The sequence below is a fragment of the Volvox carteri genome (assembly GCF_000143455.1).
Source record: "Volvox carteri f. nagariensis unplaced genomic scaffold VOLCAscaffold_70, whole genome shotgun sequence".
NCBI classification, from domain to species: Eukaryota; Viridiplantae; Chlorophyta; class Chlorophyceae; order Chlamydomonadales; family Volvocaceae; genus Volvox; species Volvox carteri.
This window is the reverse complement of record NW_003307613.1, coordinates 570,447-582,674: the sequence shown is the minus strand read 5'-3', so window position 1 is coordinate 582,674 and position 12,228 is coordinate 570,447. Positions and strand designations below refer to the sequence as shown.

The 12,228-nt window shown below is 56.8% G+C and overlaps 4 protein-coding genes across 4 annotated transcripts in view; 1 reads left to right on the top strand and 3 right to left on the bottom strand.

The window, feature by feature from the left end:
- The window catches only part of VOLCADRAFT_98326 (uncharacterized protein), a gene marked incomplete at both ends in the record, with an annotated part of 13,995 nt that extends 11,639 nt beyond the window's left edge, over positions 1-2,356 (bottom strand). Inside the window, 5 exons of the mRNA XM_002957175.1 lie at positions 221-320; positions 372-417; positions 652-1,175; positions 1,434-1,535; positions 2,144-2,356. Of these exons, the coding sequence (XP_002957221.1) occupies positions 221-320; positions 372-417; positions 652-1,175; positions 1,434-1,535; positions 2,144-2,356 (985 nt within the window). The remainder of the gene's footprint in view (positions 1-220; positions 321-371; positions 418-651; positions 1,176-1,433; positions 1,536-2,143) is intronic.
- Positions 2,357-4,062: 1,706 nt separating this feature from the next.
- Positions 4,063-7,523, bottom strand: VOLCADRAFT_98325 (uncharacterized protein; the record flags this gene model as incomplete). The annotated part of the gene is made up of 5 exons (XM_002957174.1): positions 4,063-4,174; positions 4,878-5,062; positions 5,571-5,914; positions 6,243-6,486; positions 6,858-7,523. 5 exons carry the CDS (start codon positions 7,521-7,523, stop codon positions 4,063-4,065), a joined length of 1,551 nt encoding a protein of 516 aa, XP_002957220.1.
- A 430-nt stretch (positions 7,524-7,953) lies between these two features.
- Positions 7,954-9,801, top strand: VOLCADRAFT_98324 (uncharacterized protein; the record flags this gene model as incomplete). The annotated part of the gene is made up of 2 exons (XM_002957215.1): positions 7,954-9,077; positions 9,189-9,801. 2 exons carry the CDS (start codon positions 7,954-7,956, stop codon positions 9,799-9,801), a joined length of 1,737 nt encoding a protein of 578 aa, XP_002957261.1.
- A 192-nt stretch (positions 9,802-9,993) lies between these two features.
- VOLCADRAFT_110055 (uncharacterized protein) lies at positions 9,994-11,510 on the bottom strand. The gene is made up of 3 exons (XM_002957173.1): positions 11,035-11,510; positions 10,678-10,956; positions 9,994-10,466 (listed from the first exon to the last, which is right to left on the bottom strand). Exons 1-3 carry the CDS (start codon positions 11,413-11,415, stop codon positions 10,455-10,457), a joined length of 672 nt encoding a protein of 223 aa, XP_002957219.1. The 5' UTR covers positions 11,416-11,510; the 3' UTR covers positions 9,994-10,454.
- Between the last annotated feature and the right edge of the window lie 718 nt (positions 11,511-12,228).

Here is a 12,228-nt window from a genome sequence, read left to right as displayed (position 1 = left end):
TGAGGGTGAGGGTGAGGGTGAGGGTGAGGGTTGAGGGGCAGGCACATACGAACACAGACGGAACACAAGACCAGGACCCGGACCCGGACCACAAGAAACACCCCAGCTGGGGCCTTGTACGGGATCAAGCCTCCAGAGGAATGCTGCTACTGGAAAACATTACTGCCTTCCAGACCCTTACCCTGCCCCCCCCCCCGAGGGGGGCCCTTTCCGCTCGTACCTTTTTCCTCTGCCTTAGGCGCTGCTGCTGCCGCCAGGGCTGCGGCGCTCGCGACCCGTGGATCAGCAATAACCGAGGCCTTATGTCCCACCCTGCCCCACTGCAGTACGTGGTGGGGTGACGGGCAGGCCAGCAGCTCAGCCACCCTGACCAGCAGACAGCCCCGAGCCGGAATGGACTCCTCCCGCAGAGGCAGACTGTACGGAGGGGGCCAGGGGGGTCGGAGGGGGGCACTTGGTGCCGCCAGGAGGTGCGCAGCGGGGGGTTGTGCCTCTACAGCCCCCTCCCGACCCCGCCAGCCAAGCAAGAGGGGGCATCCGGGCAGGTGGGGGGCTCGAGAGATGTTATGAACTGCCCAACACACTTTGCCGGGTTGCCTAGTACCGTACCCGCGTGTGTGTTTTTCGCAATCCAACCCCGCCCAGACCGACCTGCTGTCCGCGGGAATAACCACCAGCGAGGCCACCCCCCCCGCCGCCTCAATCGCCGGGTCGACTTCCTCCCAGATAACTCCAGGAGGGGCGGACTCAGCAGACTCCCGCGGTAGCCGTACACACAACCCACTGGGGCCCAGATTCCAACCCAGTGCTGCAGCCGCCCCCGCGGCAGCGCCAGCTGCGGCAACCTTGGCCGCCTCCACCGCCGGGTCCCCAGGCGGCCCACAATGGAGCCCCGCCGCCGTCAGCGCCGCCTCCGCCGCTGCGCTCTCCGCCGCCTCCACCGCTGCTGCCTTCGGCGGCACCGCCACCTCCGCTTGTGCTGCCAGCTCCCGCCGTACAACGTCAACCAGCGCCATAGGGTCGGACGCCAGATCCGGGTCGTACGACTTGCCATACTCCTTGGCCCATCCCCTCAGTATCCGGCTATGTGGCAGTGCCGCCAGGGGCAGGTACCCGTCCAGGTAGGCCACCGCGGAGGCAGCTGCGCCGTGCATCTCGGGGTCCCGGAACAGGCCCTGAGGGTGAGTGGGGTGGTGAGGAAAGGGGAGCGGTGAGCGGAGCTCCCCTGGACCCTTCAGCGTCCTACCCTGGGCGCTTCGCCCACCACTGCTGGGCCCAGACGTCAGGACCCTTCTTCCTGCCTCTGCCGTATATGACCGGACTGTGCTTACAGACATACAGACACAGGCGGGCACTACAATTGCTTCCTTCCGAGCTCCCCCTCCCCCTCCCCCTCCAGGTCCCCCCCCCCGACCCGCCTGCGGGCTCAGCACCCTGGTAGCCAGCGTCCGTAAGAGGGACTCCTCGTACGGCTTCAAGTTCCCGTACACAGGTTGTTCTGACAGGAACTGAAATGCCGTTGCAGCGGCCGCGTCCTGCGGGAGCGCGGTTTGAATGTGTGCGTGTGTGTGTGTAAGAGAAGTTACAGCATTGTGCGCTAGGTGCAACGGATAAAGAGGCTCAATGCCGACTGAGAAATTTCTCAAGCAACCGACAAACGTCATCTTGCGCAGTGAACAGCCATCTTACAGGTGATGATGATGATAAGGAGGAGAAGGCGGGGAGTAATGCTGAAAACACCCGTGTACGTGTGATCCGATGGAATGCCAGGACTAGTACGATACCCGACTTGTTTGCATGTGAGTCGGTCAGGAAGGCTCGGTGACCCGGGGGTCGCAACTGAGAGGGCTGATTCGCCCTGAAGATGTCGCGGGGTCAGCACAGAAAAATATTTGAATTATACTTCAATGACAGAAAAGAGATTCCGAAGGCCTCATCCCGTGGCATGCTTCAATGCTCTGGGTTGCGACGACGGAAAGCCGAAAGGGCGGCAGATGCATAATTCGTCGCAAAACAGATAACGTGGTGATATGCCCCGTATCAACATTCTAACGCTACTGGTCCATCAGCAATTAAAAGGGGAACTAATGCTCCTGACTCGACAATCGCCGTCCATTCGGAGGTCCAAGTGCAACCCCCGCACCTGCGCCGCCTTCTTGGAGCGACCCTCCTCCTGAAATATCTGCTCAGGAAGCGTTTCGCCCTCAGCTGTAACCGATGGCAAAATCAACGTGCATATGAAGCGGTTTTCTTGGCCATCGACGGGCGCGAGCTCAACCTCGTAGCGCGGCGGGTCTGCCTTAGCGCGTTGGTAAAACTGATTGATCAAAGTTTTTGGATTTTGATGCTGCGCCATGGTACGCAGGGCAAAATTGTCAGTGTGGGTTTGCCAGACGTAGACTTAGGTGAGTCCGCGATATGTGCACATGTTTGCGTTCCGTTTATTGGAACTCATAACTCGTTGAACTCTTAATACGACTCTATCATTATGGCGCCTGATCGTCAGAGCCTGGCCTAGATCGTGGGTTCCGGAAAGCAGCTGTCCTGCACGGATTTTTGCTCGTTCAGACATGAGCTTGTCGAGGAGGTGCATCCGTCACCTGTATCCTTTATTATGAAATATAAATGCCGTTTGGAGGTAACTTAGAAGGCAGTTCCCTGATCTATGGGATGTGACAGTTTCGTGGCCTAAGTCTAGCACTCAGCCATCCTGCACATGGACGAACACCAGAAAGGGATTTGGACATCTTCACTGCCCTGCATTTTTCCATTATTTTCCGCCGTAATTGTTGCAGCCAGGTGCAGCTATCTTGTGTCCCACGACTTGCACCAACTTGTACCAGGACGGTACCCAGAAACCCTTCCATACGTGCACGCCAAGAATCCTTGCCGGCTCGCGCAATGGCAAAAGACGCTGTACCAACAGAAGTAACAATTAGAAAAGAATGCACATGTCCAGGTTCATGGGATCATGACTGCAGTACGTCCCACATCTTGAACTCTCCCGTAACGCACACATCGCACGAACTTTACTCAACAACGGCCACTTCCCTACTTCCGCATACGGCCCAACGTGTCCAAGGACGCGCTGCAGTGAGGTGCGAGCTCCGGTGCGTGACAAACAAAAAATGTCCTCGATGTCAGCATCGTAGAACCCAACAACTAAAGAGGCCCCCTCTCTGTAAAGGCAGCTCGACGTGAGGGCAGTTCCAAACGGTGAGGCGATCAGCCAGCCAACTTGCAACGCAATTTCCAACGAAACAACATCGTCGGCGGGGGCTTTTACGTGGACGGAACGTGGCTCCTCCCCTGGGGTTCGTGGGGGCCGACATGAAGCTGTCCTGAAGGAACGGAACACCATGTCCACTCTTCCCTCTTACGGCTATGATGTCGTGCATGCACGTGTTCTCCTGTCACCAGACGAGCTGCTGTTCCGTCATCGCCATGTACATGGTTCATGAACCCAGTTCATGATCCGAGGACGTACTATGCTCAGCATAATCCACACGCGATGTCTCATCGGAGCAAACATGAGCGGAAGAAAAAGCGGCGCATTTTGATGTGAGAGAATTGTCCGTGCAAGGAATGACACATCTCGTTTCCCTACCTGCATGAACGCCCCCCCCGTCGTGCGACAAACGAGGCCATCTGCCCTGCCTGCGCGAGCTGGATGCATGACGTTTTACACCTTCAAAGGCCACCTCTAGCAACCCCGCTCCTCTTCGCGGTCAACGATACAACTATTGCCCTAAAGATTACCCCATTCTTCGCGACTAACATCACAGGTTACCCGACTCCCTCTCCGGGATAGGACAGCGCCCATTCCCAGTCGGTGTCCCGCATCTAAGGCACCATTTCCCTGCTGCCGTGAACCTCGGTGCTGCCTCATGTGGTTCTACACTACCGCACAACCCCTGCTCCTTCCACGACTTCTCCGACCAAGGCCGCTTCATGACGCCAACATCCTGCTCTTGCCCTGCCCTACCACCTGCTGGGATCGTCCCTGGCTTCATAGGCCTCTCCAACTGGCACCTGCGCGCTTACCCTGGGCCCACTCACCCTTCACTCCCCGAGCTTGACTGCCAACATGGCCCCAGCCACCCCCGCAGCGCCTATCGTTTGCTCGGGGTCCAAGGGCGGTTGGCCGGGCGGAGCGGCAAGGGTGATGACCAGACTGCCGAGGAGGACCACAAAGGACGGGAGGGCAGGGCGGAAGAGGGGGGAAGACGAACCACGAACGAGTGAAGGTGATGCCACGGTAAGTCTGATGCGCCAGAAGTAAGGAGGGCATAACTAACCAGTCGGCGCTTGTGAAGAAGTCCTCGCGATGATGTTGTGATGGCGATAGCGGAAAACTACCTACCTAACCGCCAAGACTAAGCGAAGTGCGGAAAGAGAGCAGGAAAACCATCCGAGTAATGTAACGGTAGGTGTAAAGGCGGCGAAGAGCAAAAACATTACGTGAGTAGAGAAAATGTGTGACGCAAGCTGGAAGAAAGTGGTTCGCCGGCCTGGCGGCGGAATTGGGGAACCTGGACAGAACTGGGTGATAAGCTGGTAATAAGCCGCTGGTGACATGCAAGTGCTCCTCCCAACCCTCCCAACCGGAAGCGGGGAAAGGAGGACACCGGCGGTCAGGGTAGCAGGCAGGCAGGGCCCCGGTGTGATGCTGTGGCAAAGGCCATTGCTGATGGGACCCAAGGCCCTCGGCATGTAGCGGGAGAACACACAGAGAAATCACCTAGAAACGCCCCGGCCCCAGCCGCAGATCCAAACCAAACCACCACCAGTACCACTGCTTATGTCCACGTCCCGCAGCTTTCCCAGCCCCACACAACCTACACAGACCATACACACGTGCACCCACGCATACTCACCTGCGGCCCGCTGCCGCCTCAGGCACGTGTGCCACGCACAAGTCGAACAATGCCCTCACAGTATCTGTGCGGCGGAAGCTGCGCGTGACACGGCTGCCGTCCGGCATGCGCAGTGCCACCCGGCACGCCTCCGAGTCACCCGCCGGGGGCTCGGGCGGCACACGGGCAAGGGCCTCAGCAGCAACCTGCAGGATGCACGGAGAAACGAAAACGCGGGGAAATACGGATTGCAACCGGTTGCCCTTGCACTTGCATGGAGATAAAGGTCTGTTTGGAAAGGCCTGGGTGCCGCGGGTGCTTAATGCTCCCGGCCCCACCCAGGGGGTCATCGGAGCAATGGGAACCTGCAGCTAGGTCGCACGCCACCATGCTTGGACGTATAGTTGCCGTGAGAGAGTGACCTCAGTGTTCCAAGGGGCCGAGAGGAAGGTCACGCAGCTGATGCCGCGGCTCCAAGCCACTACGAACCGAGCACCCACTTCTCCCGGCCCCCGGCCTCGATTCCCACTTTTGAAAAGACAGGCAAAACATATGGGATATGTTCCCATCTGCCCAGCCTCTGGACCCTGCTTCCCGGACCCCAAACACCGGCCCTGACGCCCCCTCCTTACCTACACCAAACAAAGACCGAAGATCTATGGCCTTCAGTCCTCCCCAGCCCCTGCCCTGTCTACCCCACCCAGTCCATCCCACCTCCTCGGGTGTTTTGTCCTTCACAGCGGCCGTGGCCCCCGCTCCAGTCCCCCCCGCCGCCGCTGTCGCCGCCGCCCGCTCCGCCGCCTGGATCTGGGACCAAATGGCCGCCTCATCCAGATCATCCAGCTCATCCGCCATTTGATCTCCATCTTCACGGACGGCCATGGGGCTGTCCCTACCCGCAACTCCACCTCGCTCCATAGACATGGCAATTGCGAGAGCAAGCTCCTCATCTTCGGTCATGGGGGCACCGGGGCGACTGGCAGAGGCCGCGGCATCAGCGCCTCCTGCTGCGGTTCCAGCCTTGCGTTTGATGTTGGACTGGGCCAGATTGGCGGCACCTGAGCGGGGGGAAATGTCGAAAGGGTTCGAGAACATAAGCAAGTAAGACGATCGGAGGTAAAAAGAAAAAAGGGGAACCAGGAGCGGTAGGGCATGACGGGGTATTGCCTTCTCCCCTTTCAATAACGGCGACGCAGCCTTCACGTCTTACTCCCGATCGGCGCCATGCGGCCCCACACGTGTGGGTGTAGGTACGGACATCCAGAGCTCACCGGATGTGTGGGCAAATTGTGGGTGGGTGAGGCACGCTCGCCCGTATTGTAGCTATGTCATCTGTCAGCTGCTTCCCAACTCGCCATGCCCCTGCTGATTTGCTTCTAAACCCACTTCCCCCACAGTCCTCTCCTCCCCGCTGCGCATATGTACCCGCGTCCATAGGACCGTGGTCCATGAACGGCACCAGCTCCTCCATGAGCTTCTCCGCATCTATGAAACCCGCTCGGTGCCACATCTGTGCCCCCGTCAGCGGGTCCACCACCAGGATAGCGGGACAGGCACTGGAGGGCGCCCCCTGTGATTCCAGTCGGTACGCTTTGATCAGTGCCCGGCCGTCAGCGCTGGTCTCGTGAGTCTGGGCGGGGTGGAGAGGACAGGCACAGCGTGAGGAAGGGAAGTGAAAGAAAGCAAAGTTAAAAGACCACGGGGAACCCTTTGGCTAGCTGTCGCTCGCGGCTCTTCTCCGCCCCTCGGCAGCAGTGAATGCCCGCCATACACTACTTTGAGGCGTACCTTAGCGTGACCCTTGTGCCCACAATATTGGTCGCATCTCCGCATCCTCCCACCCCCGCAATTATCCACACAATCTCCTACATTCCCATCCTCGCATCCACCCGTCTTGCAGCAATCATCTCACACAAACCCTCTTTATTCTTTCCAGCTGTCTAACTCTTTATTTTGTCCAGTTGTCTAACAGCCACATCCCCCAACCGCCCAACCACCTACCTGGTAGAAGACGAACATGCCCTTGAGCACCTCCTTCAGCGCCTCATGCGACCAGGTGTCCCGGTTGAGCCGGTGGCTCGCGAACTCAGTGGCCGACTGGATGTTGAGCAGTAGCCACTTGCGCTCCACCTTGGCGAGTTCCCGGGCTTGGTCTGCGTTCCCGCTGAACACCAAATCGGCCGGCAGCTTGAACAGGCCCGACAGACCCTGCGTGCTGCCACCAGCTGCAGCGGCCGGAGCGGCGGCCGTGCCGGAGCCCTGTGCAGCAGATGCGGCAGCCGTCGTCTCGGCACGGAAATCCCGGAAAACATCTATTTGTGCGGCCTGCTGCTGGCGGCCGTTGAGGCCGTGGTACTGGTACATGGGCCGTGGGTCGAAGTCATCGCCGTAGAGACGTTCAATCTTCGTTGGTAGTGGAGCCCGCACGCCATCTGGGTCTGTATTGTCAAGGCCGGGTGAGGCGGCATTGCGCTGGTCACCTCCGCCGCTTCCCCCTCCAGCGCCCGCGCCTTGATCCCCACCCACGTTCCCCTCGGCAGCAAAGAAGAGTTGAACCGCATCCTCAAGGTTAAAATTGGCTGCTTCAAGCATTTGGATGGCCACCCCGTCGTCGGCTCCGGTAATGGCCATGAAGTTTGCAACTAGGTCTCCTCCACTGTCCGCCATGATTGATGACCTACAGATATTAGACGGGTGAGGCGGTGGTCAGCCGCTTCTGAATGGGCTTCCGTTAACAGTCTTTGCTCAAAGCGGGCCAGCGCTTTGCCAACCTTGTATTCTATACAATCTAAGGATTTACTGAACCTGCAGCATGCAAAGCATTAACGCGTAACGCGATGCAGGAGCTCTGCTGGCAATCAAGGCAAACATGAATCTGAAACGCACCAGGAGTACAATTAAAATACTGTATCTCAAGTCTCGACCTCAAAGAACTAAATCGAAACGCAAAAACATAATATTTTTTCTCTTTGAGTTCCAGAATCCATTCAAACATGCTGCCTAGGGAAAGTTGGTAAAAGGTATAAGTGAAAAAGAGATGCATTTAATGAACTCCTTTTGTAATGAATACTGCATGTGGCTAGCTTTGGTCTGAGAGATGCCTTCGCCCTGTCTTCCGGAGCTCCGCAGGATATGCGTGTTGGACGATGGGCGGGCGAAGGCCATATTCTCAGACAACACCATTATCGTTACCAATAGTACTGGGAGCGCTTTCATCATCAGGACGCAAGACGGGCACTTGATGCGCCAAGTTAGTGAATACGCTCTTACGCGACACTGTCCCTTGCTGGCCGCGGTCCTCGAGTTCCGTAACATGCACGTGGACTTGCCATGCTTCTGTAAACCTTTAGCGCGCGTCCTGCGGTCTGGGTTCACCCTGGGGTATGTCATTCGGGACGCCACATGGCCCACCCCGTCGCATGCAATTGCAGAGGGACTAGCTCAGGTACAGCCAGACGGCAAGGTAGCTCTAAGCAGCGAGGATGGCGTGGCACAGATCGTCTTGCACAGGCATCAGCGGCGCTTTGCAGTCTGCTACCCACTTCTTGTGGCGGAGCGGCCTCAGGAGGGGCAGTACGAGTATGTCTGGCAGACCCAAGTCTTCAGCGTGGCTAGCCATCCTCCGCGCTGGCGACCCGCCGTTCTCGTCGCTTTGTTCGTCGCTGATCAGCTACGGCGAAGAATCCCCTCTCCATTCCCAGGCTCAGGCCAACCTACCAGCCTTACTCAAATGACCCCGGATCCCGGCTGGCTGGGCGATCTAAATGCCGGTGCCCACCCATCCGAGAGGGCCTTACTCTGTTCCACCGATGCCGAAGGCGTCGCCAGCGGCTCGGCTGCACCCGCAGACCGCCGCAGTGCACTGCCGAGTGCAGACGATTCTGTCCGCAGCACCCTTACCGAGCAGATACGAACGGACAACTGGTGGGTTGACCCATCGTTATCGTTCATGCCGCCGGACGACGTGCTTGTGTTCGAGTGGACGCCGCACGCAACTTATCAGTTTTTGCCTGAGGAGAACGAAGTCGAGGTTTGGGTGCATGCCGACGAGTCGTGCATGGTTTCGAAACGTGGCGGCAGGTTTCTGGAGCATTTCAAGGACGCTGGGGAAAGTGGGTCGCAGCTGTATGCGGCCAGCTCCGTTCCTGAAGCAGTGTGGAGCCGGGATCAGACTTATCGTTATCCTCTCGGAGCCCTCGCCACACATGCGCTGAAAGTCAGGTGTGTTCGGTTCCGCCGGGGCAGTGGAACAGGGCGATGGTCGACGTGGCAGTTTTTGTCTGGATCGCCAATTGATGCCTGATGTCGTGACGTGTGTGCCCGCAACCGCAGGGCACACAATACCACTTTGACAGCGGCCAAAGCAGCAAGAGCGCCAGCAGTACTCAAAGACAGCTCGGTGATAGGGCCTGATAAAGTTACTTGCGACGCCTCGGGTGACGATTTGTTTGCCGTGATGTCCACTACCATCATCGAGGAACGCGGTGTACCGGGATACGGTCAGTTCACAGCTTACGAAGATGGGCGTGTGCGGGTTTGTTTTAAGGACCGCACTATCCTTCACATGTCTGCGTCACAGTCACACTGCAAAGTGCTACTGCCAGACGGGAAAGCAGTCGTGGTTGCCGTTGCAAATCCTGTCGGAGTGGAGCTATACGTAGAAACAGCACTGGAGTTCGTACACTGGGCTTTCAGAACTCCTGAGGAACGAGCGGAGGAACTATGTATCCAGGCGCGTGTGCATGCAGAGTTGGTTAATTCGCAGCGGATGGCGCGGGTTTGCGAGTACTCGGCGAAAGGTACTATGCCAATCGCTCGGGCCCAACCTGAGTCCCTGGCAGGTGTATGTACGGTATCAGACACCGTAGCGGATCGTCGGAGCATAGTTGAGAAGTTGCTTAATGAAAATGCGCGCCTTCTGCAAAAGCTGTGCGAAGATGTGTAGACGTGGCATGATTAAATCCTCGGGTCACTGGAGCTCCACAATATTCTACGCGTGTTCACATCGTTATGAACCATACTAATGGGACCAAAGATGATCGAAAACTGTTACGTGCTGTAGCCATCTTCTTTCGACACGGTGATATCGGATATGATGTGTGCAATAACTAAACATCAACTCGAATGGTAGTAGAATGACTATTTGTGCATCACTTACACATACATTGTCGAGGCAGACGCCTGTTACACAAGATGTTCGACATCTTTGCATACAGTTGTGTACAGCTTTGCCGGCAAGTACCACACGACAATTCTCCATAAAACGTCATTGCCTAATGCATTTCATTGCTTAGCTTGCGCGTTGAGAGCAAACATTGAGTCAACTAGATACTGCCTCCACCTGATTCCCATGAACTCCCAGGTTCCCAACGCACAGCTTGACCTCTTATACCGCGCACGTAAAGTACTCCCCCTATGGTTACTTAACCTCACGTCAGTCGTTCGTTACTTCCTATCCGAACAGCCTGCATCCCCCTAACCCGCTAGCAACACGATTGCTGCGCAATTGTAGCCGTCGCTACCTCCTGCCACGCAGCCTGCCCATATGTATTTAAACCGCCACAAACCAAGCGAAGTGCGCCAGACCAGAGACGCTGATTATTCGAGCAGCTGCGATGGCATCCAAGGGAACAAGGGAACTGGTTAGAAAACGTTGGGGATATCTCTACCGAACTGTCCCCACAAGCCCAAAATGTAGACAAGACGCCCACCGGTCTGTACGGGTTTACTACTTAAAGGGTTTAGTACTAAGACCAGAAGAGACTAAAATTAACAGGGAAAGGGACGCGATGTCCTGCCCCACGTCCTAACCCCACCCCACCTCATCGTCGTCGTCCTGTGGCAACGGTGCTTGCGCCGCAGCCTCCAGCTCCGCTTCGTTCCGCTGCTGCTCTGCGAGATCAATAGCCACCTCTGGAGGAGGGAGCGCAACCTCCTCCACGAAACTCAGGTGGGGGTCACCGGTCAGCTTGCGCGCCAGGTACAGGAATGGCTTCTCGTAGTTGTAGTTGGACTTGGCCGAGATCTCGTAATATTGAAGGTTCTTCTTCCTATGGAACGTGACCTGCTTGGGCTTCACCTGGCGATTCTTCACGTCGACCTACGCGCCAAATTGCCGCCGAAATGGCGGCAGTGAGAACACAACCTTAAACTAATCTATATTACGAATGTATGTTACCTTGTTGCCGCAGAGAACAATAGGAATGTTCTCGCAGACACGGCACAGATCACGGTGCCAGGTTGGGACGTTCTTGTAGGTCAAGCGCGACGTGACGTCGAACATGATAATTGCGCACTGCCCGTGAATGTAATACCCATCGCGAAGGCCGCCAAACTTCTCTTGGCCAGCAGTGTCCCAGCAGTAGAAGCGAATCTTGCCACGATTGGTGGAGAAGTCCAGTGGCCGGACCTCCACGCCAATCGTAGGCTCATACTTCTTCTCGAACTCGCCGGTAACATGGCGCTTCACGAAGGTTGTCTTACCCGTGCCACCATCACCAACTAGGACAAGTTTAAAGGCGGGCACGCCCTCCGGGGTAACTTGTCCGGGCAACGCCATGGGTGGCGGAACAAGATCAAGTGTAAGGTCTGCGGTCTAGTGGCGTTTATTGCCCAAAGATACTAGAAAACCTGCTATATCCACTTGCAACTCTAGTGAACAAGTGGAGAAGTACAGTATCCTGCGCGGCCCCGACTTTGAAGTCCCTGCCTCCAGGAAGGAGGCTGGCCGTACATCCACCCCCAAAAAAACAGGGAAAGCGCGCGCTTTCGCTCAAGCGCTCACATGACAGGAAATTTAAAAGGTTGTAAAACTGATGATCATTTCTTGGCACTATGCCGATATTTAGGAGCTTGCATCAGCACACCTTCTCTTAGTCGTGCATTACCTTTATCTGAGCTTGGACCTCCTTATTACAACCATACGACTATTGTGAAGGGTTCGGGGCTGTCGGGACGGAGGAACTAAGCCCTGACCGGATAAAATTTCAATTGGATTTCTTAGCCGTTGGTGGGCATGGCCACGGATCAGTTAATGTATGGCGATAGCAGCTGGAGGCAGCCACCTTCGATGTTGTGCTGCACACGCGACGGTTTTTTGCAAGTGGACATGGCGAGTAGGTCACCGCCCACGATGGTCGCAAGGCAGTGGCCTCCCCTAAGTGTGATTTTCGTCACATAACGCAGAAGATGACCGCCTTCACCCTACCCTGTATGTGCGCTAAAGCTACATCTCTGTACTAACCCACGACAGAACTGTCTTGCATACTACAAGTTACAGGTTCTGCACACACGTGCGGGGGCGTCTTACTTGCGTCTGCAATGCTGTCCCGTGGCGAATTTCTGGACTGTCCAGCAAAATACGCTTTCCCGC

Bases quoted from the DNA above. Each gene is read 5' to 3' on its own strand.
- VOLCADRAFT_110055 (XM_002957173.1), bottom strand. From the start codon at position 11,415: ATGGCGTTGCCCGGACAAGTTACCCCGGAGGGCGTGCCCGCCTTTAAA. The intron at 10,957-11,034 runs GTAACATACATT...TTTGGCGCGTAG, and splicing joins TTGTTCTCTGCGGCAACAAG to GTCGACGTGAAGAATCGCCA.